General features: G+C 36.7%; 1 protein-coding gene and 1 long non-coding RNA gene across 3 annotated transcripts in view; one reads left to right on the top strand and one right to left on the bottom strand.

The window, feature by feature from the left end:
* Positions 1–23,457, bottom strand: part of LOC148109549 (uncharacterized) — a 141,038-nt gene extending 117,581 nt beyond the window's left edge. For both annotated transcript variants that reach the window (XR_015725453.1, XR_015725454.1), the window contains exon 1: positions 23,207–23,457. This is a non-coding gene — a long non-coding RNA (uncharacterized LOC148109549). The remainder of the gene's footprint in view (positions 1–23,206) is intronic.
* CABS1 (calcium binding protein, spermatid associated 1) lies at positions 809–2,139 on the top strand. Its single transcript, XM_045789155.2, has one exon. The coding sequence runs from the start codon at positions 934–936 to the stop codon at positions 2,137–2,139; it is 1,206 nt and encodes a 401-aa protein (XP_045645111.2). The 5' UTR covers positions 809–933.
* Positions 23,458–27,808: the final 4,351 nt, after the last annotated feature.

The raw sequence follows: 27,808 nt of genomic DNA, 5'->3' as shown, positions 1-27,808 counted from the left end.
TACAATCTCCTCTCATCTAAGTAGCTAAACATTAAGAATTATAACAAAAGGATGATGGCTGATACAACTAATATCATTATAGAAAACACTCCCTCTGAAATTGAGGATATAATTCTTAAGGCTAATACAGTTATTCTGTACTTCAATTTTGTTTCTGGGTGAATTCTGACATATAATGCCCACTCCCTGGCATTAGGTTGAACTAACACTCTCTACAGAAAAATATTCCTAAAGAAATTAAATCTGCAAAACCTGACACTCTCATTGTTGAGCATGTTAATTCAAGAAAAAGTAAGAATTTCAATGAAGATGAAAACTACAAAAACCCTAAAAGGCCAGTAACTTATTTATTATCCTTACTGAAAAAGTGAGAATTCACTCTCTGAAGAAATGAACTAACTAAAATCCCTTCTACCTAATTACTTTCTGAGCTACCTTCAGTGCCAAAGCTGCCATTGTTTTTAGACATTTAAATACCATAAATCTCAAGAGAAGACACTTCACCTCAAAAAGACATTGTTAACTTGAAAGACAGACAACTTGAAGCTGATGCTGATAATCTCATGGCTCCTGGAGTTTTCCCCACTGACACCAGACCCACCAAGTACCTGGCTGACTCTGCTATGTCTGTTTCAAGTGACGCTAGCTCCATAATGGAAGGTAAATCCCTTATAAAGAAAAACACAATAAATCCAGCTGTGAATGTTGATTTCATAATCAGAGAGGATTCTATTGTCTTTTCATCTAATATCAATACTCTTAAAACTAGATGCCCAATCAGAGCACAGAAACAACCTCCAAGGAGAGCCACTGCCATTGGCCCTATGGTTGATGCAACAATCACCATGATGACCAATGCTTCAATCACTATAATGAACATCACTCTCCTGCCTAGGGATACCACCGGGCCCAGGGAAAGACCTGTGAGTGTGCATGGTGCCATTTTGTCCCATGGCTGAAGATGGTTTGCCAAAAATTTATTCTCATCCTCCAACAGAAAGCAGTAAAACAACTGAAGCAACCATTTTCTTTGGGGCTGACAACACTACTCCTAAATCAGAAACAACCATTACTTCAGAAGGAGACCACATTACTTCAGTGAATGACTATACACTAGAAAGTGACTTTTCAACAACAGACAGCAAGCTTACATCTCCAAAGGAAAAAGTAAAATCAGAAGATGATGCTGAGTCCCATATTATTAAGTCATCAACCCATCTGGAGAAAGAAATTACTACTCTGACAGGCACAACAAACTCCATGGCTAATGATTCTATTACTGGAAATTTAATCCCAGTGAAAATTGGTAATATTTCATCACCAGGTGCTACTGTTTCTTTAATAGATTTTTCCACTAACATGGCAAGAGAAGATATTCTTTTGGATACCACTGACCCAGGGGACGAAAATGTCTCAATAACTTCTGAAGTCTCTGGCACATTAAAGGAAGGCACCGCCAGCACTGCAGACACTCCCACCCTTCCAGCTAAGAAGGATGGACCTGATGTTAACAATTACAGTTCCTCGGCTAAATCCAATGACACTGCGGATGAGGCTGTCCAGATCACCAACTCGTCTATTCCTAAGGCTGAAATCTCTCCTGTTACTGAAAAAAACTTCACTATTCCAGATATAACTGCCCTTACAGAAGAGAAAATACCTGAAATTGACTTAAGTCTTCCAGAGGATGACCCCAATGCTGTGCCTAAACTAACAGACTCCGATGAGGAAAAGTTCATCACTGTGTTTGAACTTACTACCACTGTCGAAAGAGACAAAGATAACCCAGAAGATATTCTGCTGATCGATGAAGAGTCAATGGATGAAGTCAATGTTTGGATGGAGAAAGATAGCACAAATGAAGCAGAGAATCATCCCATTTTGCTCACTGCTGTTGAATCCAGATATGACTTTGTAGTCCCAACATCAGTAGCTATGAACCTCACAGAAAACTCATCTACTATGACAAAAGAAGATCTGTCCGAAAATAATACAATGGAATCTGTAACTAAGGAAAGTGAGCCACTTTCAGAAACTACCCCTGATCCAGATACCCTAAACAATGAGGAAGATGCTTTTACAACTGAAATGGGTGTCTTTAAGCTACTGAAAGAAGAACCAGATGAGTTCCTGATTTGAAAGTAGCAAAACAGATGCCACACAGAATTGAGCAACAGCCTAGACAGCTAACTTTAACATCTAAGAAGTTTGTCCAGCAAGCAAAAATCTTAACAAGGAATGTGAGCATTTAAGGCAAGTATTAGACTCAGAAAAATGTGGGTGCTTAACAACAGAGGTCATGCAGTAGAACATACTTATGGAAACTTAAAAACTCAGTGTACAAGAGTTCCTCTACTATCAAAAAGTTTAATTCAATTATTATCCAATTATTTATCTTAATATAAAACCTTTAATTCCAGCTTTCAGGGATATGTAGAGAGAGAGCAATAAAGAAAGCTCACTTCCTGCTACCTTTAATGATGCATGTCATTTTAATTAACCCTTGATAGCATATTTTAGTATGAGTTGAAGAGATGAGAACTGAATTAATATATCTCAAAAAAAATGCTGTAGAATTAAAAGTTCTGAAATGCCAATTCTAAACAAATATTTTCATGCAACCAATGACTCTCTTCTATTAAAAAATGTATTTGCAATTCTCCCTCTATTTGCAATAGAATTAAGGCTATTCAGTAATTGTTTAGCACCCACATGTAAAAAAATGTAAGAAATATCATAGAGTTCCTGGCTCATGTTAGATGCAAACTAAGGCAAAGTGATATTTTATAAACATGTAAATTTGTCAAAAACATATTGTATAAAACCATTTGAATCAATCTAATTTTCTTTCTGTAAAATTTCTTTCCTGAATTTTTGTTAATTTTTTTCAGGTCTTAAGCACTGATATCGCACTCTTCTTATGCATTTGGTTAGCAATTCAAGGACTTGTATCTTCATTCTTTTCTGACACAGGCTTTTAAAATGGGTCTGTTTTCATTTTGCTGATTTTTCTTCAATAAATCCTTTGACAGCAACTGATTCACTGTGTGTAAATGTGTTTGATATTCTAGGACAAAATTCTTAAATTAGAAGAAATATAAGTAAAGTTGACCCTTGAACAATATGGGGATAAGGAGGGCTGATCCCCTACCAGTCAAAAATCCACCTGTAACTTTTGAGTCCCCCAAAAGTAAGCCATTAATAACCTGTTGACTGGAATCCTTACCAATAATATAGTCAATTAACACATACTTTGTGAATCTATTATATGCTGTAGTCATACAATAAAGAGAAAAGAAAATGTTATTTAAAAAATCATTAATAAGAGAAAATACATTTACAATACTGTACCATAAAAACATTCACATATAAGTGGACCTGTGCAGTTCAAACTTATGCTGTTCAAGGGTCAAATGTAAAATTAAAATCTATTGTTTAAAAAAACTTAGCTTTGGACACCAAAGACAGAATTATTCTACAGAGACTCATAATTTTATCATATTAAAAGAAAAAGAAAAACAAAGCTAAAACATTGGGTAAATAGTAAATGGTACATGGCGGGGGGATGTATACCATTAGATAGACTATAGACTAGAGTTATTACGGTAGCACGTGAAAACCCAGAAAAAACATTTTATCATAAAAATTTACCATATGGTAAAGTGAACTTCAAAACCATGAGATCTGATGAGTAATTAATCTTGCCTTAACAACTGGGTATTTGAAGAAAAATTAAGCTACAGTATTAAGACCACACTCTAAAATAAATTCTACATGGATCAGAGACTTAAATATAAAAAACTTAAATATAAAAATAAAAAATATAAAAACATACAAAAGCATAGAAGGAAACATATGTATATTTATCCAAGTGCAAGAAATGCATTTATCCAAATGCAAGAAATCTAAGCATATAAGAAATGAAAAAAAGGAGATTCACAGATTTGACACCATGAATAGGTAAAATTCTGTACAAAAGAAAATGAACATAAAATTAAAAAGTAAATCATAACTTGGGAAAAACAATTGCAGTATACGCAGTGAAAAGATTACTACCCTCAGTCTACGAAGAGCTCCTAAAGAGAAAGTCTTTTTTTTTAAGAGAAAGAATTTTAAATGGGCAGTAGAAATAAAGAGATAATTCATGAAATACAAATTGCCAATAAACATATAAAAAGTCAATGATCATAGTATTTAAAGAGAGTGAAATTATTAGATATTTCTTTTTTAACCATTTGACAATTGAAAATGATCATTTTAAATATCCATCATTGGCTAATGCAAATTTCTCCACCCTTTCTGGGAGGTAATGTGGAAATATATGCAATAAGCATTAAAAATATTTAAAGTTTTTAGCCTATTTTGCAAGTAAGAATTTTCTTAAGATTTAGAGATCATGAAAGTAGCTGACAATTATCACAGGCTTTGTTGTGTTCACATTTAGAATAACATTCGCTTCGCATGGCAATTCTGTAAGGAAGAACAATATTATACCCATTGTCCAGATAAAGAAACTAAGTCAGGAAATCCATGTAACATGCCCAAGCCTCATAATTACTATGTAGTAAAGAAGGCCTCAAGCCAGGTAGTCTTCCTACAGAGCATGAGCTCTGTGCATTACTGGCTCTCACAGTTTTACAGAAGAAAAAAAAAAAAAGGTGCTGCCAAAGGCATTCATGTGATTTTTTATGTTTATAAAAGAGCAACACTAAAAGTAATCTAAAATTCTAGTGACATGGAATGGGTTACATTTCAGTATCCCCATAGGAAGCAACAGTATGCACTTTTTAAAGTGGTCTGTAAAAGAGCATTCACTCATTCATTCATTCACTCATTTACTCAGTAGTCTCCACACCCAACATGGGGCTTGAACTCACGATCCTGATATCACGAGTCATGTGCTCTACCAACTAAACAAGCCAGGTGCCCCAAAGAGAACTTAATCACATAGGGGAAAGGGGGGAAATCACAACAAACTCCAAAATGAAATTTACACAGTGATATGTATGACATACACATAAATAGACAGATACATATAACAATACCTTAACAGCGATTATCTCTAGGAAGGAAATGCAGGTTATTTTCATTCTTTCTGCTTTCATTCATTTGTAAATGCATAAAATCCAGAATATAAAGTGTACACCAAGGGGCTGAATGATTGTCAACACTATCAGCCAGAAAATTGGACAGCCAGCCTGCATTTTCCCACACCTAATAAAAATATTAGCTAGTATTTATTATTTACTTTGTTTCAGACACTAAGTATTTTATTCAGTTTTCAGTTATAAAATATTTATTGTGTACCTACTATGTTCCAAGCACCTCAGAATCCTCTTTTGGACAGTATAGTGAAAACCAAATGACGCAGCCCCTGCCATCATGGAAATGAATCCACTGGAAAAGAAAAATATTAAATAAATCTCAAATAATCACACACGAAGCAATGCCAACTACAGATTGTGTTGGGTCTTACAAACAAAAATAATAAGTGATTAGAGATTCAGGCCTCACACAAATTTTAATCCAGGGAAGTTGTCTCTGAGAAAGTACGATTTAAGCTAAAGACTGAAAAATGTGAAGAGCTGAGGACACAACATGCCCAAAGCCCTGAGGCTAGAAATGGCCCCAGTTTCTCAAGGAAACGAACAGACTATGTGATAGAGCATGTCATCCGTTGGAAAATAACTTAAGTTGAGACTGAAAAAGTAGGCAAAAAACAAATCATGTGGTGCTTTTTGAAAGCTATTAAAGTTTTAATAATTTTGTCCTCAAAACAACCTTAGTACTGAGATATAGGTAGTGGCTAAATAGCATTATTTTATAAACTGCAACCATAGTTTCTTTTGGGGACTTTTTTAGAAAATAGTATGAAAGTCCCTTTTGACTGAGAGATATGAGGCCCTGAGGCATAAACTGGACTAGAACAATGAAAGCAATTAAAAAGATAATGTGTTTGGGACCCCTGGGTGGCTCAGCTGGTTAAGTGGTTAAGCATCTGCCTTCCTCTCAGGTCATGATCCCAGGGTCCTGGGATGGAGCCCCACCTGGGGCTCCCTGCTAGGGGCAGGGGGTTGGGGGGGCTGCTTCTCCCTCCTCTCTGCCTCTCCTCCACACATGCTTTCTCTTGCTTTCTCTATCAAATCTTAAAAAAAAAAAAAAAGATAATGTTCTCTATTAACACAGGATAATGGGAAATTTACGGATAAGGCTGGACAAAGATAGGAGAAACACAACACCTGGGCAACTGGCTACAGTCCAGAAAGAACAGTGCCCAGTATTGTATGTCAACTATACTTCAATTAAAAAACAAAAAATTTAACTTAATTTAAAAAAACGTGGCCAGTGTGATTATTGGTGGCCAGTGGACACCAGACTTTTCAAAGAATGGAGGCCTAATAATCAATTTTAAATTGTGCAACTTCATAGTAAAGTAAAGAAACAAGGTCTTTAATATGCGATTCCTAAGTAAAGGAACTGGTGGACCTGAGAAGAAACAGCTAAGATATTGAATTAAGGAATGGATGTGAAACAGTCTTTATTCCCAAATGTACTAAATAGTGATGACCCTAAAAAGAAGCGTGGGGCGTACAGTGGGAGGACATTTGGGATAGTCTCATTTTACTGATGACCAAAGCAAAACCTGAGAAAAGCCACTGGACCAAGATAACTAAGCCAGTAAGTGGCAAAGCTCAGCTCTCCAGATCTGTATGACTCTAAAGCCCAAGTTCAAAGGCAAACAGCTTTGTGTGAATTGTTCAACAATGAATCATTCTCAACTTAGAACCCTCCTTCTTTCTCTAGTTCCACTTTCACTCCCTTCTTTAAGCCTGCCTGCAATCTGTAACTTCCAGTCTACCCCTGGTCTTCTTTCCCACCAATTAATTATGCCGTGAAGTCCTCATCTTTCTTCTCAAGCCCTTTACTTGCTCCTTACTGTCTTTATGATAAAGTCCAATCTCTTCAGCAAGGCACACAAGCCTCTCCATGTTTTTTCCTCTGCCCACCTTTTTCCTCAACCCACCTTTACTTCTGCCCTCCCTTCACACACCACACTCCATCTATACAAAGTACTAAATGTATACTCCCTGAGAGCTGAGATCCATGACTCCTGAGCTAGAGAGTACCTAATAGATAGGAGATACTCAATAAATGTTTATAAATGAAGAAATGAGAGGAATTAAAAGTTTCATTAGTGTGAGTGACATCTGTTTTTGACCTAGCTTCTAACCTCTGCCTGCCATAAAATCTTCCTTGTAATACACGCCGGTTTTCTTTGTTTTACAACTCTTTCCCTTTCACACATGTTTAAGTGAGAAAGACCCCACCCCAAATTCCAGCAATGAGCTAGTTACGTGTCTATACACCTTGCCTAAATCATTCAAGGATAAGCACATAAACCAATCTGAGCAAAGAGGACATATTTGTGGAAAATAAGCTTCTGGAAGAAACATCAGTCTGGAAACATGTAGCGCAAGGAGCTTCTGGAGCCATCTAGGGATCACAAGGAGGCACACTGCTGAAAATAAAGCCAACACTGAAGAAATAAGAGCCAAGAAATATAAAAAAGAATGGAGTTCTACTCACATCATACATCAAGCCTTCGCAGAACAAGCCTGGTCTGCTTTTTTACCTGAGATAATACATTTTCCATTCTAGTTAAATGAGTTTGGGTTGAGATTTCTGTTGGTTAAAACTGAAGCATCCTAATAACGATGAACCCAAATAGTTTCAAGTCCCTGTGTCTTTCTTCATCATACTCTCTGCCCCTAGAATTCTCTGCAGTTTCACATGCATCTTTTAACCATCTTTCAAAACTCACCTGAAGTGTTAGCTTCTCTAACCATCCCTAGGTATGACAATTTGTTGTGTTACCCCACTCACCATACACATTCTTCAATAATATCACTTATAATACTTTATTATATTTGATAAAAGATACTCCCGAGTCACAAGATAATCCTATCCATAGTTTCCTCTGACACAAGATGCTTCTGTCCAAAGTTCCTTTGTCCTAAAGTAACCCCTGTTCACAATCCACATGTAACTCTTACCCACAGCTATCCCTACCCTGTGATATAAACCTCTTTCTCATGTCTTAAGAAATTTTTTCTTTAAAGATTTTATTTATTTGACAGAGAGAGACAGCCAGCAAGAGAGGGAACACAAGCTGGGGGAGTGGGAGAGGGAGAAGCAGGCTCCCAGCGGAGAAGCCTGATGTGGGGCTCGATCCCAGAACGCTGGGATCACGCCCTGAGCCATAGGCAGACGCTTAAGGACTGCACCACCCAGGCGCCCCAAGAAATTCTTGATCCAGTATGAGAGAGAGAGAGAGAGAGAACCAGTTATAAAACAAAAGGACCCCTGTCCACAAAGAAAAACCATTCTCCTAAAGAGATGCTGTACATAGGAATGCATTAACAAACATTTGTAACTTCAACGTACCAAGAAAACTGGCAAACTGGGCCAGTATGTGTGTGATATGTGTGCATTGCCCAATTCTACCTGTTGCAGATTAGAAGCAAATAAATGATACACGAATTAAATTTTGAGTCTGCAGTCTATTTCCACAACACTATTGGTATGTTCTTTTGCATTTTTCACATACCCTTCCAAGATAACAGAAATCTAAATTGAAACTGGCATTCCCCTTCCCTCAAATTTCTCTTCTAACATTCTCTATCTCAAGCAAAAGACACCATCTGCACAGCTGTCCAAGCCAGAAACTGGGACTCTTCTTTCACGCCCCTCTCTCTCATTCTCCACATGCAACAAAAACAAAGTTTTCACCTCTGGGCCCTCAGGAATCCTCAGGAATCCACTTGCCTCCATTCTTACCACTGTTCTTTATCCAAAGTTTTATCAAGCAAAAATAACATTTTATAGCACCAATTGATCATGCTACTTCCGGCTCCACACCCAAAATGCTCCAGCGGCTTTCCACCAACTTTAGCATAGTCTAAAATCACTTTGTTATTTGTCAGGTTCTCCACAACCAGGACATTGCTAATCTATGCAGCCTTATGATACGCCACTGTCAACTTCTGCTCTTAAATCTCAACTCTGTAGTTCCTCTGCTGGTTTCTTTAGAGCATCAAACTATATCTTGTCTTTGGATCACTGAAAACGCTATACTCTTCCTGAGACATTTTCAAAATCCCCTATATGTTATTTCCTCCAATCATGTAGGCTTTTATATTCTCCCATCATATTGCCTCATAGTACGAAATATCTTGCTTTATGTAACACATAATTTTTCAAGTTGCCTGTTGTATTGATTTCCTAGGAAAGCTGTAACAAATTACCACAAACTAGATGGCTTAAAAAAAAAATCTATTCTCTCATAGTTCTGAAGGTTAGAAGTCTGAAATCAAGGTGTCAGTAAGGCCACTGCTCCCCAAAAGTTCAAGGGGAGGATCTTTTCTTGCTTCTTCTAGCTTCTGGTGGTGGCTAGCAATCCTTGACACTCCTTGGCTTATAGACACATCGCTACAATTTCTGCCTCCCTTATCACATGATATTCTCTGTGTGTCTCTGTGTTCAATTTCTCCCCACTTATAACGACACCAGTCATTGGATTAGGACCCTTAATCCAATATGACTGCCTCTTAACTTGGTTACATCTGCAAAGACTCCATATCTGAATAGGTCACATTCTTAGGTTCTGGGAGTTAGGAGCCCAACATATTTGGGGGCAGGGAAAAGACACAATTCAACCTACAACACCTGCTTAAAGTTTGTCTTCCTTACTGTATGTTTGATAAGTAAGAAGATCACATAATTTATCATCAAAACTAAAATAGTTTTGAGACAGAATGAAGGCAGTATTAATAATGATCCCACAACAACAGGCATAAACTAGAGTGTCTTGAGTAAACAGAGCTGATCACCCCATCCTAAAAAAAGAGAGATGATATCCCTCTTATCCACTGCTCACTTCTGAGAGCTTCGAACACAGTAGATGCTCAATAAACGTCCTTTAAATGAATCAATTAAATAAAAGAGTGAAAGGTGATTTCACTCATTAGGCTATGAATGCTCTCAGAGGAAAGATAATATGAATTGGATACACAGAGATAAATATGAGTTTACCAGGACAAGAAGGGATCACTGGTTTCAAGCTGAGGGAAGGAAGGGCAAGGGCAAAAATCCAGAAGCAAAAAAATAGAGTTGACCCTTGAACAAAACAGGTTTGAACTGCATAGGTCCACTTACATGTGTATTTTTTTTTTTTTTTGGTAAATACAGTATAATACTGTAAATATATTTTCTCTTCCTTATGATTTCCATAACATTTTCTGTGCTCTAGCTTACTTGAAGAATACTGTATATAATATATATAACATAAAAAATATGTGTTAATTGACTGTTTATGCTATCAGTAAGACTTCAACAGTAGGCTATTAGCTGTTAAGTTCTGGGTGAGTCAAAATTTATACATGGATTTTTGACTGTGCAGGGTGCCGGCACCTCTAACCCCCACATTGTTCAAGGGTCAACTGTACTTGGTTTGCCCAATAATACTGAAATAAGTTTACAGCAAACAGAATCTGAGAGAGAATGGTAAGAGATATACCAAGTTGTGACTGATATTATAGCCTCACAAAAGCAAAAATAATAAGAATGTGTCAGATTATGTGTATTAGTCAGGGTTCTCCAGAGAAACAGAACCAAGGATGGATGGATGGATGGATGGATGGATGGATGGATGGATGGATGCATGGATGGATGGAGATAAACAGATGAGATAGATAGATAGATAGATAGATGATAGATAGATAGATAGATAGATAGATAGATAAAATTTTAAGAAATTGCTCATATAATTGTGGATACTGGCAAGTTCAAAACCCATAGCACAGACTGACAGGTTAGAAATTCAGGTTAAGAGCTGATGTTGCAATCTTGAGTCCAAAATCCACAAGGCAAGACTTCAGGCTGGAAACTCAGATAGGGATTCTCTGCTTCAGTCCCTAGGCAGAATTCTTTCTTTTTTAGGAAACTTCAGTCTTTTCTCTTCAATTGATTAAATTAACCTCATCTACATTATGGAAGGTAATCTGCTTAAAGTCAACTGCTCATAAATATTAATCACATCTATAAAATATCTTTACAGCAACATCTAGACTAGTATTTGACAAGGAATTAAGCATCACAACCAAGGCAAGGTAACATAAAATTATCACATCATGTGTTAGCAACTTAGAGTTAAAATTTCACATAACAGTGGCACCTGGGTAGCTCAGTGGGTTAAGCTTCCAACTCTTAGTTCAGCTCAGGTCATGATCTCGTAGTCCAGGGAGACTGAGGCCCACTTGGGACTCTGCTCTCAGTGTGGAGTCTGCTCTCAGTGTGGAGTCTGCTTTCAGATTCTTTCTCCCTCTCCCCCTGCCCATCCCCATTCATGCTTGTGCACACTCTTTCTCTCTCTCTAATACATAGACAAATTCTTTTAAAAAAATTTCACATAACAGCTCATATTTCCCAAGCTAGTTTCACAGGAATTCATGGCTTTTTTAAAAATTTTATTTATTTGAGAAAGAAAGAGAGAGAATGAGAGACAGAGAGTGAGAGCACAAGGGAGGGGCAACAGAGGCAGAGGGAGAAAGAGACTCCCTGCTGAGCAGGGAGCCTGATGCGGGGCTCGATCCCAGGACCCTGAGATCATGACCTGAGCCGAAGGCAGACGCTTAACTGAATGAGCCACCCACGTGCCCCGAATTCATGGCTTTTTTTCAGGAAAGGAGCTAAAAAGAGTTTCAGGGTAAAATACATTGCTGAAATGTTGGGGTGACTATGAGAATATCTATATGAAGTGTTCATGGAGCTGTATTTTCATGGAGCTCCAGTAAACATCTCTAGGAACATAGTTTAGGAAATGCTGTTGCATAAAATGGGAGGCATCAAAAGTTTTAAGCAAGGGGCTAATACTACGTTAATTGTGTTTCAGAAAGGTTATTTTGGTGGAAAAGTAAAAGTTGGACTGGGGATGCAGAGGAAGCAAGAAGCAGAGAGATAAGAAACTAGAGGAGGAATCAGTAAGAATAATTATCGGTAACAATTATCAATATGAGTGTATTCCATTTGTACTATTAACCAGATGATAATCAAATGAGCAACAGACTTAACTACATAGAGTTTTCAATATGAAAATTTTAAGTAAAAATCTGAAAGCTGTAGTAACAGTCCCAATTGGTAGTTGTCCCTAAACAAGTTTGGCTGCCTCTCTTTAATGAGAACAAGCATCCTGTGAGTTGAAATCTTTATATTTTCTCTTATTCTATAGAATTTTGGATTAGATATAATTTATAACGAAGTCAGAAAAGCAAAGGAAGTTCATAAATATTAACTTGGTCAAAACATTATAATCTACCAGTTGATTAAGACACAAAAATGCCTAAGATAGTTCTCTGTCTACAGCCTACTCACTATAATAATTAATCAAAAATTTTCTTAACAGGAGTCAAACGTGCTTAAAAATAGTTTGCTGTGAAGAAAAAGCTGTGAAGGTAAACAAATCTGGGTTAAAATACTTGGTCTTAAAACTATGAGCTAACTATTTTCTCAAGTCTCAGTCTCTTCATGTACAAAATTATAATCTATGTATAAGCACACAGACCTAGGTCTTCATCTTGATTGGATTTTAGGTTGCCCTCACTATAATGAGTTATCCTAAAAAAACCAAAACTATATGTGAACAAACTGAAAAACCAATAGCCAAGGAAACACTGTTTTTCAGTGCCCTCAAATTCACTTTTAAGAGAAAAAGTCTAGAGGCTCTCATTTGATCTTCAATTCATCACTGGGTGAATTAATGCCAAGAAGACATATCATTGTTAACTGCTAACTTGAAAGAAAAGCGTTACAAATCCTATTACCCACCAGGAGACCTTCCATGTGCAAATACGTGATGATGTTTACCTATCCTTCTGGTGATGGAAGGACATTTTCAGGGAAGTAACCCTTACATCAAAGCAAATGTCAAATTACTACAATGCTCACATTTTGTATTATTCAATAACGGGTATGTTTCTTCCGAGCAAGATAAGCTGTGGTGCATAATATATCTTACTTGACAATTTGAAGAATTACTAGTCTTGATGTTAGCATATTAAGGGGTGTCAAAATGGTCTACTAGCTACTTTTTCTCATTTTTATGTTCAGAAAGGCAGTAAAAGAATGTAATGTTTGCAGCTGCCCTCCAAGTACTAATGTTTAAAGTTGAGCTCATTTTATAATCTCTAAAAATTAACTTTCAGGAATGAAGTATTTTATCTTAAAAAGCTAAAGATGAACACAAAAGAAGCTACTATCTTCAAATACTTTCTGCCAGCTCAGAATCCACACTATCAAATAGCAGTAAGGCAAATAAATATAAACAACAGTCTTAATTATGAAAGTGTTCACAGACCTAGAGCTTATAGTCAAGTTTCAATAATTACTGCTTTGATACTAAAATGTCAAGTTATGTAAGAAAACATCTGAAATAAAGGAAAGAAATTGACTCAGAGTATTAACTTTAAATTATAAAGAACAAGCCTTTAGTTCTTCTAATGCACAGTTAATTAGCCATGATGTTTCTGAGAGAAGTGAAAAGGAAAAATGTCAACTTCTGAAGATTATAACACTTCGTTTTTTGCTTCAGGAAACAGTTTGGATTAGCCCAGAAGCAAATGCTAAAATAATAATAATAATAATATTTTGCTTAGCAATAGGAACAAATAGCAAGGATAATGAAGAGGGGGAAAAAATTCCTTTATAAGGCATGAGTCACCTGCACTCTTTCTCCAAGCTTCCAGACTTCGAACCTGAGGTAAGGCTGACATTGCTGGACAAGCAGAAAGAGGATCCCTTAAATCAATTTTCCTTAGACATTGATTATATCAATTAATTTCTAACTAGCATAATCATCATAGGATCTCCAGTTTCTAATTAGTGTAACTATCATGAGATCTCAAACTGTTTTCCACACAATTCCAATAGACAATGCATATGAAATATATCGTAAATAGAAAATAAATGGAAATGCTTTAATAAATTCATCAACCTATAAGTTCTATCCACTTACATATTAGTAAAATGTTAGCAATTTCAGTAAATATAATAATAATAAAAATAGCTTGTCCTCTGGGATCCCAGTTTTAAAGTGGTCCCCTTTTAGACATGAATCCATATTTTAGTTTTGTACGTATAAAAATGAAAGTGCTTTCAGTGGGAAGAACATATATTTAACTAAGTTATGCAAGAAATCGTTGGGCCTGATTTTTTTTTAATTTTTATTACTTGGAGTGTTTCCGTTCTATTTATCTCTTTTATTACAAAGGGAAGGGCATATAAATATCTAAATGTGTCTTATATTTTGCTTGAGATTGTGACTATTTCACATATGGAGAAACACTTATTAATCTAGTTTTCTGTTCCTTTTCTTGGGAGTATTGGGATGTGACAGTTTTGTCAAATTAATCATTCCATTTTAAAGGTGGAACCTGGGCCTCAGATAGGCTAAATAATGTGACCAGGGTTGGCAACTGAAGCTCAACTCCAGTGACTATTAATCCAGTGATCTTTCCCTTCAAATCAAAAGAAGATGCCCTATTGAATAAAGTCATTGTTAAAAGATAGTAATTCTCCATCAATTATGTTGTGGCTATCATGTTTTTAAAGATTGGAAAAAGTCACATTTGAACCTGAGATTTTGTAAGCAGAAATAATTAGCCATTAATTCCTCTACTTAGCTACTTTTCTTTTTTGGGAGAGAAATTAGATAAATGGATAGTGACCAAAAAATGATTCGTTACTGAAGTATGATATATGAATGCAAAGTTATGAAGAAAGGATAATTTTATAATAGCCCTCAAAGAACTGCAATTGGAGAGGTTTGGATTTGGTTTATTTTGCATTTCCTTTAAATAGGAAAATCTAGCAATAATGATCATAAAAAGTTTAACAGAAATGTCAAATTTCTAACAGTTACTAGATGACAAAAATAATACTAATGACAATATTAATATAAATATCTCATTTCTACCTATCACATTTTTAAGTTAACATCTAAAATTTTATGTCTGAAGTCTTAAGTGTGTAAGGTCAAAATCAGAGCCAGAAGACTATTTTAATGGCAATTTCTTGATTTCTTTTTTGTGTTTAAATTATAGTCAACAAAACACCATCAAATTTTAATAACAGAAAATTCACACGTAATTTAAACAATCATATCACGCTTATTTTATCTTTCACTTACATTTTCCTGCCTTGTCTATTTGGATAATTTACTATTTAAACTTTTCACTTGTGTTATTTGGATAACTTACAGTATAGTATAGTAGTTAAACTTTTCACTTATCATTTTAACAAGCATTTTTTTTTAATTTCTATGAAGTCTTCATGATTATCAGTATCTGTATTTTTTTAACTTGTAAGTTACACTAAAATGATTTTAAAATTTTTTCTACTAGTTAATTTATCAAAGATAATTCTTAAGACAGATTCTCTAGGTTAAAGGTATAAACATTTTCATCTTTTGCATGTTGCCATATTGTTTTTCAAAAAAATTATAACCATGAGAGACTATGGACTCTGGGAAACAAATTGAGGGCTTCAGAGGGGATGGGGGTGAGGGACTGGGATAGGCCAGTGATGGGTATTAAGGAGGGCACATATTGCATGGTGCGCTGGGTGTTATATGAAAATAATGAATCACGGACCACTACATCAAAAACTAAGGATGTACTGTATGGCGACTAACATAACATAATAAAAAATTATTATTAAAAAAAATCATCTCCGTTAATAGAACCAATAGTTGTGTGCGAGGATATCAACCTCACTATCTTGACCATAATTTGGTTTTACCTTCTCAAATAACTCTTCAATAATTGTAAAATAGCAATTCAAAAAAGAAGTTCTATATGTTTTCTTGACAATGAGACAAGGACGAACTTCTGCCTATGTTTCTGTCTACTACAGGTATTACCACTGGAGTTATTATTTATAACTTTGCACATATTAGTTGGACAATTCTTCTTATAAGTTTGATAATTTTTTATTATATAATAGATACCATATATGCCATTGATGTGCCTTAACATGCATAAATGTTTTTCCTTTGGTTAAGATTGAGCAAAAACAAAATATTTATTTTATTCTCCCACCAACAACAAAGCATCATCTTTTGCTGACTACTTCCAGAAGACGATAAGACATTAAAATGAAGGCTCTCATTTTGTTTGCTGTCATCTTGACTTTCACCGCTTGCTTCTCGGTAAATATTGAATATCTTCACCTATGTTTATTTTCTTATTTAGTTCTTAATCATAGAGTGTACATTCAGTTTACTGTTTTATGTCAACACAGCTTTATACCACACAAACCTTGTTTAATTTTATTTTTGCCTAAGACCTCAACTTTCTTTACAATCTTTTGTTGACCTTAGGATACACTCAACATTTTAACTTTTTTCCACGTTTGTAATCTTTAGAATTCCCACATGTGTAAGTAGGATATTGTAGTGTTATGATTTTAAATTGCGTATTCTGATTCCACCCCTGCAATAACATTCCTGAGTAGCATTTAGTCTTTAGTAAGCTCCCCAAAAAGAAAGATTATAGGAAACACTATCAAATAGATTTTTAACCATATAAGGGATTTCACCTGGATCAAAAAAATTAAGAAATTCTAGACATGATATATAACTTTTCAATCAAGAGCATGTGCTTGCTATCCTCTCAACATTTTTAGATTTGTTTATCTAAAGCTCATGCCTAAGTTACATTATCTAAAGGGTAGGTTACATTGTCTAACACTTATTGCTATAAACTTAACCCAGTATCATTTCATGAACAACACATTTCATGAACAACCAATGTGCTATGAAACAAGCCTTTTCCCTGTTGTTTCATGCTAAAATGTAGCTAGGTGGAATTTCCATCCAGTGAAAAACCCTATGCCAGAACTCTTTGGATTACTCATTTTTCTCTCCCCAAATCACAGGCCGGTTTTTAATTATATCAAGTTCATAATGATATTGGTTCCACAGTGGTCCCCAGGGTTGGCACCTGAGTAAATCGTAGTTATTATGATAAAAGGAGCCAAGTCTTGCATTGCCTATAAACTGGTTAGCAACACACCCATGAGAATGTAGAGGGAGAGGGGCACTTCTGCCTAAAGACCTCCAGAAAAACTGATCGTCTTTGTCCTATGAACCGTGTGCTTAAAATGTTACAAGGTCCCTCACATTTAACGATGACACCCAAAATTCTAAAACTATATTCCATTCTATCCCCTAACCCAACCACATATTACCCTCAAACAACTTACAATCGGTATTCTTAAAACACCATATATGTTCTGGGTCTAATTTTTTTATATTTATTTTTATTCTCCATTTCCATTTTAGGCAGCTGGTGCACATAAGCAAAAAAGCTCCAGGGTAAGTTTTATTTATATTTCTAGTTATCTTTTTATATTTTCATTCATAACCAAAAGTTAGTTATGACTGAAGAGTTGACACGGTAGTTTCTTTTATTCCCAACCTAAGAAAATGTTGACAGCCCCTCAGAATAGTTCTGTGAACACCAAAACCTTGCCTCAATTGCCTACCTCTTTGATACATATGAATCTGCAATGGAAGTAGGGCAGTTTAGCATTTAAAAAGCAAAGTTTACCTACCCTTCAGTACCAAAAACTATCTACATTTGTTTGTTCAGTGTAAATGTCTTTCTCTTTATAAATATTAATGACTTTTTAATAAGGAACACTTCCTATGACCCTACAAAATGCAAAAAAGTACGTTCTTTTCTCAAAATCAATGGTTTTCAGTGGGGAAAAAAAGAAAATTCAGAATCATCTGGAACGACTTTTCAAAATCACAAATCCCTATTTCCACTCTCTGCCATTTTTAATTCTCATCTCCCACTCCATGTCACAATGGAGGCAGGCTGCACAGCAGGGGGGGATAACTAAAAATACTGTCACATCATCCTGTTACATCCCCCATTCTCTCTTTTGCCCATACCAAGTAGTCTCAATGAATCCTTAAAAACAAAAACATTCTCCTGCTTCTAGAGCTGGACAGACAGTGGAATAAATAATGTCTGGGTTTAGTGACCCAAGTTGTGCTGATATTTAGAAAAAAAAAAATTCTAAACCTACCTTGAAAGTTTATGGCAATTTTGGCAACTTATTTCTTCTTCATCATAAAGTCAGGTATATGACTATTTCTTAGAATTTATTCACTTTGAGAACTAATGTTTCATGAAGAGGCAGGAGGAATGTCATATTTAGAATCCCAAGACTTAGCTTCTGCCAGTGAAGACAGAATGAGAAGCAAGGGCCTAAATGGAAATCCTAAGGGAATGTCATGTTTAAAGTTCATATAAGTAAAGACAATTAAAATTGTCCAGGCTTTGCTGTAATGAGGCTTTCACTGAGTAAGTATGCACCGACTAACCTAAGGTACTTCTAGCCTTTAATGTCTACAATTCAGTGCAAATGAGTCAACCACGTGGGTTCACGAAATGTTCTATCAATCTCATATTTTGGGTTTATAAGAACAGAGCAATGCAAAACTTCTATAGTTTCCTTTTATTCTCTATTTAGAATAGTAAAATAGCATTATGCTTTTTTCCAGGATGAAAATTAGAACAGCATGTCCCAACAGGCTCTCCATGAAACACTAAAACACTAGTATGAATAAATGCTACACACACACACTCTTCCATGGTGAAATAAATTTGGGAAATACTGCATATCCCTTGGATTTGCTAAATAGTCACAGCATATTATATAAATAACTCTAATAAATCCTGTAGTGAAGAAACATATTTACTTTACCCAAATCTTTTCCACAGTTATTTGAGCACCAAAATCTTTTACTATTTTGCCTGTAACAGATCACATTTTGGGAATTTCTGTAATAAAACTATTAGGCTTTAAGAATAGCAGAGATACAATTTACTTTATGTTTCACCTAAGGTCATAATTCACAACCCTATACTTGGTAGGAACACTCATCAAATTACTTATGGAATGAAGTTAGACTATTTATACAAATTTAAGTGATAAAATAGATATATTTTTAAAGCCTGGATTCAGGCTTGTTATATGTCACACCTGTATTAAACAACTTTTTTGTATTCTCTCCTAAGTCTGGTGAAAGTTCCGAAGAGCATTTTAAACTACGTAAACAATTAAGGCCTAAGCTGTTGAGAGGATATTCTCCAAAAGTTGGACGAGCTACTGGAAGACCATGTGCTCACTCTGGTCATCATGAACCCCCCAGAGGCCACCATCCCCGCCCCCACCCCCACCCCCACCCTCACCCCCACCCCCACCCCCACCGTCCCCAATTCCCACATGGACCATCACCTAGACCTACTTCGCCACCTGAGAACACCGTCCGTCCTAGTTCTCAAGCACCATCAGCCCCTTCTAGTGCTCCTCCAACTGTAATTTACACCACCGCCGCTGCCACCACCGCTTCCCCTGCCTCTGCCCAAAACACTGCAGGCGTTGTGTCCAGCACTACGGCTCCCAGTGCCCTCCAACCTGAAAACATCACCAGTGCCCCTGCAGAAGGCACTACCCCTGCCCCAGGAGCCGACACTACTGCTATCAACCAGCAGCAAGAGCTTCCCTAAATTCCACAACTGCCCAAGATTACAAAGGTACCAAACCACAAGAAGACAAAGGCAGAACAAGGTAAACAATGCTTTCCAAAATATTTCCTAACTAAACGAGTAACTGTAAGACATGTCAAATTAAGAACAGGTGGTTTTATTCCCACATTAAAAAAAAAAAGTTTCTAACTCTGCCATATGAATTAGAAACTCTTAATCCTTTTTTATTTCAAAACTAAATTTGGGGGGCACATGGGTGGCTCAGCTGGTTAAGCAACCAACTCTTTTTTTTTTTTTTTAAGATTTTATTCACTTATTTGACAGACAGACAGATAGCCACAGAGCTCTCTCTGTGGCGGGGTGAGGCGGGGGGCAGCAGGGGGAACAGCAGAGGCAGTGGGAGAAGCAGGCTCCCCACTGGGCAGGGAGCCTGATGAGGGGCTTGATCCCAGGACCCTGGGATCATGACCTGAGCCAAAGGCAGCTGCTTAGCCAACTAAGCCACTCAGGCACCCCATGACCAACTCCTGATGCCAGCTCAGGTCATGATCTCAGGGTCCTGGTCCTGAGACCCACATGGGGCTCAGTGCTGGGCATGGGGCCTGCTTAAGATTCTCTCTCCCTCTTCCTCTGCCCCTCTCCACCTCTCTCTCTCTTCCTCTCTAAAAAACAAAAACAAACAAACAAAAACAATAAATTAAATTTGGTCTTCTTGATATATCTATAAACCCACTGCTAGCAGATTCCTACAAAAGAAAGAAACAGTTTAAAATTCCACTAATGCGTATATATTTTGACCTTCTGTTCCCAATGTTAAAATGTGTTTTCTTTTCCTGAAATAATCACTCATAATTAGGGCCTTAGTAAATAAAAGTTAGTTTATACTTCAAGGTTTATTAAATTCCCCAAAGTGTGCATCTGACATAGAGGAATGCTCTCCCCCCACCCCCCCGTCTTTCAGGACCTACCAATTCTAATAAGGCAAAAAAGGCTAAAACATTTTAGCAAATGCAACTAATGAATCGTTGAATACTACATCAAAAACTAATGATGTACTATATGTTGGCTAATTGAACATAACAAAAAAATTTTAGCAAATATTACAGAGAATAAAAATTGAGACTAAAAATATAAATCACAATCCATAGAAAAACTCTCTTGCTATATTGACTGAAACATACACATCATGATATAACATGGTCCCCCAAAAATATTGAAGAAATTGGAAAGTATCACATATTGCTCCTATTTCTGAATATAGGTGTCCCTAATTACAAAGATAAATGAGAATTATCCCATTATAGAACATGAAAAGATACCAGTTGCAGAACACTTAGAATAGTTACAACACTGTTGCTACACTGAATAGTCCTTGTACTGATTCCCATTTAATACTCACAGCACCCCTATAAAGCTGATATCAGTGTTTTCCTTTTATTTTTTTTTTAAGATTTTATTTATTTATTTGACAGAGATAGAGACAGCCAGAGAGAGAGGGAACACAAGCAGGTGGAGTGGGAGAGGAAGAAGCAGGCTCATAGAGGAGGAGCCGGATGTGGGGCTCGATCCCATAACACCGGGATCACGCCCTGAGCTGAAGGCAGACGCTTAACCGCTGTGCCACCCAGGCGCCCCTAGTGTTTTCCTTTTAAAGATGAGGCATCTGAAGCTATGAGAATTTATGAGACTTTCCAAAGGCTACAAAGTATAAATGGCAGGCTAATCTTCAAACTCATTTGCATTTAACTCAGAAGTCCGAGCTTCTCATGTTTTTCCCAGCATTCAGACATTTTAAAACAACTGAATAGAGCTAGAGAGTATTATGCTAAGTGAAATAAGTCAGTCAGAGAAAGACAAATACCATATGATTTCACTCATATGTGGACAAAAGAACAAAGGGAAAAAAAGAAAAAGAGAGGCAAACCAAGAAACAGACTCTTCACTACAGAGAACAAACTGATCGTTACTAGAGGGGGAGGTGGGTGGGGGGATGGGTTAAACAAGTGATTAAGGAGTACACTTATGATAAGCACTGGGTGTTGTGAACTGCTGTATTGTACACCTGAAACTAATATTACACTGTGTGTTAACTAACTGGACTTTAAATAAAAATTAAAAATTGAAGAAGAAAGAGCTTACACACTTTTAATTAATGGCTCATGGTATTTTGTTTTTACAGATCCTGAAAAACTGAATATTGATATATTGTGATCACCTTCTCTCACCATTTCAATTTTAACAAAACTAAAGACGAAGATACAAAACTAAAGGGATGTAGGTTCTTATTGCTTCTTCTTTAGTTTTGCTATACTGTACAAACTTTCAAAGAAAACTTGATTTATGCATTTGATCACATGTGTGTTGGTTTCCTCTTCATTTCAGTAGAGTGACAGGAGCATTACTGGCACCTTCATTCTTTCAGATGGTTCTATAACACACAAAGTATGAGTCCAGAAAAAAAAAGGAAATATTTCATAGGCAAAAAAAAAATTCTTTGAAGTCACTCCATATAACATCATGTTAAAATATTGAAAAGTTTAGAAATGGCTTTTCTGACATAAAATATCAGTACATTTAGTCATAACAAAATAATTACATATAAGTACTTTGTATAAACTATAATTTACGTATATACATACATATACATAAAGTTACAACTATGATAAAAGTTACAAAGAAGTGGTGCAAATGCAATCCTACCCTCAAAGAGGTCATAGTCTAATAGGACATATTTTCAAGAAGCATAGAAAGAAAAAGTCAAATTTGTAAAAAAATCTACAGAGAGATCTACAGATACTCTTTTTCTGAATATTTCAAACACTATTCCTTCACCTAAAGAGGTATTTTCTCCAGAGATTGTTCAACTGACATTTTGTACCATTCCATGAATCACTTCACCCGAAAATATATTAGATCAATTTCTAGTTGATAAATTAATTCCTTCAAGTGACTTACTAAAATTTACCTACATCTAGGTCAGGGAACAGAAGAATATAAATATAAGCAACTCAACCACTTATTCCTCAAAGGTTCAAGGGGAAAAGACAGAAACAAGGCAATTAACTCTAAACTGCGTAAGGAATCTATAGTAAATATTATATCCAAAGCACAAACAATAATAAGCAAACGAGAGGAGATAGTTACTCCCCTTTAGGAAAGCAAACACTTTACAGAAAACCTATAATGGATAAGCTATTATAGGAGACAAATAATCACAAAATCTTATTATTGAAGGGTTGAAAGTGACTTTAGTAGCTAAGGACACACAACCCAGTCCTGAAGGAGTAGGAAGTGAAGGTTAAGATGGTACAGAACTATGATGAAGGCCATAAAGAAATGATCCCCAAAGCGCAGTACTGAATTTCACTGAGGAGACTTTTCTTTAAGGTTTCATGGAAGACATGAAAAAGGAAGGAATGATTTCAACAGGCAGGAAAGGAAGAAGCCTCACTGCTGGATAAAAACACGGCAAATACATGAAGGCAAGAGAGCAAATAGCATTCAGATCCACACCCCACAAACATTTACTAAGTGAACACAATATGCCAGACTTGTGATTCTGGGAATTCAAAAATAGATAAAATACATACCACACTGTCAGGTTGTTCCTAATCCCACCAGACAGACATTGGTCATGAATAAAGGACATATCTAGAAAAATAGATATCAGAATGGGAAATTATCATATTATCAAGGAGCAAGATTAGGAGTTTGGATTAATTCTAAAGAAAAGAGAGAATTAGGGGTGCCTGGCAGCTTAGCGGGTTCAGTGCCTAACTCTTGGCTTCTTGGTTTTGGCTCAGGTCATGATCTCAGGGCCCTCTCTCTTTCTCTCTCTCTAATAAATAATTAAATCTTTTTTAAAAATTTTTAAAAAAGAGAATTAATCAAGGTTTTGCCACAGAATACTACTATAGAAAATATATCTTATATATAATAAAATACATTTGATTTCTTACATGTGCCAAACTCTGTTCTAAAAGGTTGACATACAACTAATACTATAACCCTATAAAATAATAATACTGACACTCCAGATAGGGAAACTGAGGCATATAGAGCTTAATTAACTATCCAAAGACACAAAGGTAAATGATGAACAGGCATTCAAACCTAACTAGCCTAGCCCATCCTCTTCACTTCCCCTGACAAAAATGTCTAGGACATCCGAAATGAAGAAACAAATTAGGGATCTATTGTGATGGGCCAGTCAGCTTTGTGTTCTGCCTATCCTGGAGTCTTACAAGGAAAAGTTTCATTCAACTAGGATTGCACAAACTCCACACTAATGTCATTCATAGTGTCTTTATCATCAGCGATAGTTTACAGCACATTCCTTTATAATCACAAGTTCTCCTATACATTTACTGTTGTACAATGAAAACAAGAGAGAAAGAAGGAGGAGGAGGAGGAGAAGTGGGGGGGAGGAGCAGAACTCGAGGGAGAAAAGCAGAAGGAAGAGGAGCGATAAAGGTAGAATCATAAGAGAAACCCATACTTAAAGTCGAAGAAAGCAAGCAAGAACAGTAGATAGAAAAAGAGAATTAGAGGTGAGAGAACTAAAAGACTTTTCATAAAAGCCAAGAGTAGAAAAAGGTTTCAGAATGTTTAAACACTTTTTTTAAAAGAAGGGGAAAAAATGAGAAGTACAAGAAGCACATGAACAACAAAATGTTTAGAAATGACACTCAATGTTGTCCAAAGTATAAAAAAGTTAAGAGGTGAAAGGTGTGTGGAGTTTTTCTTAGAAAATGTATTGTAAACCTTAAGGACTGACTGTAGAAGCAGCTGAAACATCAGCAGTGTTCCTGTTCTTGGGCTATTGAATGCAATGGCCAGGTAGGAACAGGATTCCAGAATCTCCTCGGTTATTCCTAGAAAGTGTATTGTAAGCCCTAAGGGGTGACTGTGGAAGTGGCTGAAAAGCAGCAGAGTTCCTGTTCTGGGCTCTTGAATGCAATGGCCAGATAGGAACAGGATCCCATTATCTCGGGGCAGGGCATAGATTAGGAGCTATGAAAGACAGTAATCCTCAATTCCCCTTCCTGCCTCCCTCCTCCTTTATCCCATGACTGCCTCCCTGCGTGCCCTGCGCATAAGGGAGGGTGCAGGCCACCTTTCCAGCTTCAAGATAACTGCCTTCTCTTTGTATTCCTTCCCCATGCTCAGATACATCTATCCTTGCTTTTTTGATTTAAAAAAACCAAACAAACAAAAAAAAATAGAAGCTATGTGCAGAATTCAACTGCTGCTACTCTCCCTTGTAGAGGCGGCCCTGCAGGACTGCTCAGACTGTTGTCTGAGAGCTTTATTTCAGTGGGTGCCTTATGACAAAGTGAGTAAACAACAGAAGAGGCTTTGCATTAAAGAGACCAAAAGAGACAGGCTGATGGCTTGAAAAAGTAATCCAAACAAGAGCATAATTCTATATTACAAAAGATGAATTAGGAATTATATCCAGTTGAAAATGAGAAATTGAATGTTTAATTTTTAAAAGGTGATAATTAATAAAACCATCCCAGAGAAAGCAGAAGGAATCAGGCTTTCTAAGAAAAAAACTGCTTCTGTACAAGAAACAAATGGGACTCTCCCAAGTGGAAGCTAGTGATTTTTCCCCCCACCCTCAATCACAGGGAAATGAGGCAGATTTATCATTCTCTTGGCTGTGACTTCCCAACTATGGTAGATTACTAATGTCCCTAATAATTTATTTCCACCTCCCTTATAAAAAGAGGATTTTGCATTTCCACTCACTGCCATAAGGCTTGCACAGCATTCCCCCACCCCCACTCCATGCAAAATATACCTCCCTATCTCATTGCCAGGCTTGGCACTATGACCTGCGCTGCCTGCCGAAATGTGAACGCAAGTCATGGTAGACATATTAGAAGCAGAAATTCTATCACATCTGTGCTCTTGCTGTTTTCCTTTTTACTCTAAGAGCTGCATGTCCTAAATAGAGACTGCTTCTTCAACCTGGTCCTAGAATGAGAAGATATACACAGCGGAGCTGCAGAAGCATCCCACCAACAGTGGCCAACATGTGACATGAAGGAAATATTTGTTTTAGTTAGACATTAAGATTTTGGTGGTGGTTGTTACTGCAGTAAAGTCAACTCGCACAAAGACCATTACTCTCTCAGTCTTCTAAGTCTTCTATTCCCAATTAAATGAAGCCTCTGCCATTTAGCCGGTCCTCCTCCTTCACTTCTTCATTGCTGTATCAATCAAGCTCTCAGTCACCACTCTCACTCTCCGCAGAAATTAGGATTGACAGTGTTTATCCCCACTGCTACCATAGTTTTGGGAAATGTCACAGTCCACACTGACCATCCATTAAAATCCAGATTATTCCATCCTTTGATTTCATTTCTTTTTTTAATCTCCTCACCTTGAATGATCTTTATTTCCCTTCAGTTACACAAGTAATCTGGACCTTCCTGTCATCACACAGATATATTCCACCCATAAAGTCATATATCAAAACACACTTGATAAAAATATCTTTGATCAAAACTTCCCATTCTCCCAGACATCACACTCAGTTATTCTCACTATAGCAACTCTTTAGACTCTTTCAATTCTGCAGTTCCTGGACCATTTACCATCTCCCGAGAATCCCATCTTCAACTTTCTTTCATATCCAACTTGGGAGTTTTATAGTCCATCAATTCAAACACTAGCTTGCAAATATCTTCATCTTTTTTAAAATTTTTTTCTAATAACTCACAAATCTGGTAAAATTCCAATCTTTGATTAACAGAAATAACTACTTTCTCTGCATGTATACAAAATCTACCTAATGCTGCTGAGGAAAAATAAACAACTTTAAAGAGAGACAACACTAAAATTTGAGGCCTCCAAACTCAAAGTGGCCCTCACATCTGCCTGATAATCCAATGTTTCCCTCGTTTTCCACTTCAATTCCCATTTTGTCAACTGCAAATACCCTCCACATAACAGATCTATAGACTCAAACCCATCTCACTTGCAGTGGAAATATTTCTGACAATTCTTTTTTTTAAAAAAAAAAAGATTTTATTTATTTATTTGACAGAGAGAGAGACAGCCAGCGAGAGAGGGAACACAAGCAGGGAAGAGTGGGAGAGGAAGAAGCAGGCTCCCAGCGGAGCATGGAGCCTGATGTGGGGCTCAATCCCAGGACCCTGGGATCACGCCCTGAGCTGAAGGTAGATGCTTAACGACTGAGCCACCCAGGTGCCCCTATTTCTGACAATTCTTAATCATTTCTTTCATGGCATTAAGTTCCATCTGCTGTTATCTCTTCGGGGTTCCCTAGAAGCCCTGTTTTTGCTATTTACCCATACTACTATTATCCTCCAGCCTGGGTTCAGTGTTAACTGCATTCAAACCATTCTCCTTTTCATTGTCTTGGCTCACATGCCGCTAATGTCCTGAAACAAACTTCCAATTATCTGCATATGTCTTAGTCAAGTTTAACCCTCTTGGCTAAATTACCAACTTCTTCCTGTAATTTTACCTGATTCATGGGCATTATCCTTGACCCTGTTCTCTCCTTTACCCCAATACCCAGTCCATCAAAAAGACCTGTTGATTATATCCCTTCAAAATCTCTTGATTCTGTCCATTTCTCTGATGTCTCACTGCCACATCCTTAGGCCATACGGACAACTGTAACAGCTTTCTAGAAGGTCTTTCTTCCTCCAGTTTCACATCCCACTATTCACTCTCCATATAGATCTAACTCCTAGAGTAGGCAAAATCAGAAATACCTGTTAAAGAACTAAACCTGAATATGTCAATTAGGTGCTGACATCAGGAGTTATTCTTCATCTAGAAATATGGTTTTCTACTGGGAGTGATTTTGGTCCCGAGAGGACATTTGGCAATGTCTAGAACATTTTTAGTCATTACAGCTGGGAGAATACTGCTGGCATCTACAGGGTAGAATCCAGGGATGGACAATACAGTCCTCCACAAGAAGCAATTATCTGGCCCAAAATGTCAAGTGTCTAGATTGAGAAACTCTATTGTAGACTACGTCCAATTTTAGATTCTTTAAAATTAGAAATTGAGGAAGAAAGTTGGAGACATCAAGAGTGTTTATTGAATTAACAGCTCCAATTTTTCACAACTCCCTTTATACAAGCCCAATGGTCATACCCTCCTGCACTGTCCCTGGGCTTCACCATTAGCATATTTTGGGCATT

The sequence above is a fragment of the Ursus americanus genome, chromosome 8, assembly GCF_024610735.1.
Source record: "Ursus americanus isolate L20-20 chromosome 8, mUrsAme1.1.p, whole genome shotgun sequence".
NCBI lineage: Eukaryota > Metazoa > Chordata > Mammalia > Carnivora > Ursidae > Ursus > Ursus americanus.
The sequence above is the reverse complement of the archived record's forward strand: the minus strand, read 5'-3'. Positions and strand labels throughout refer to the sequence as shown.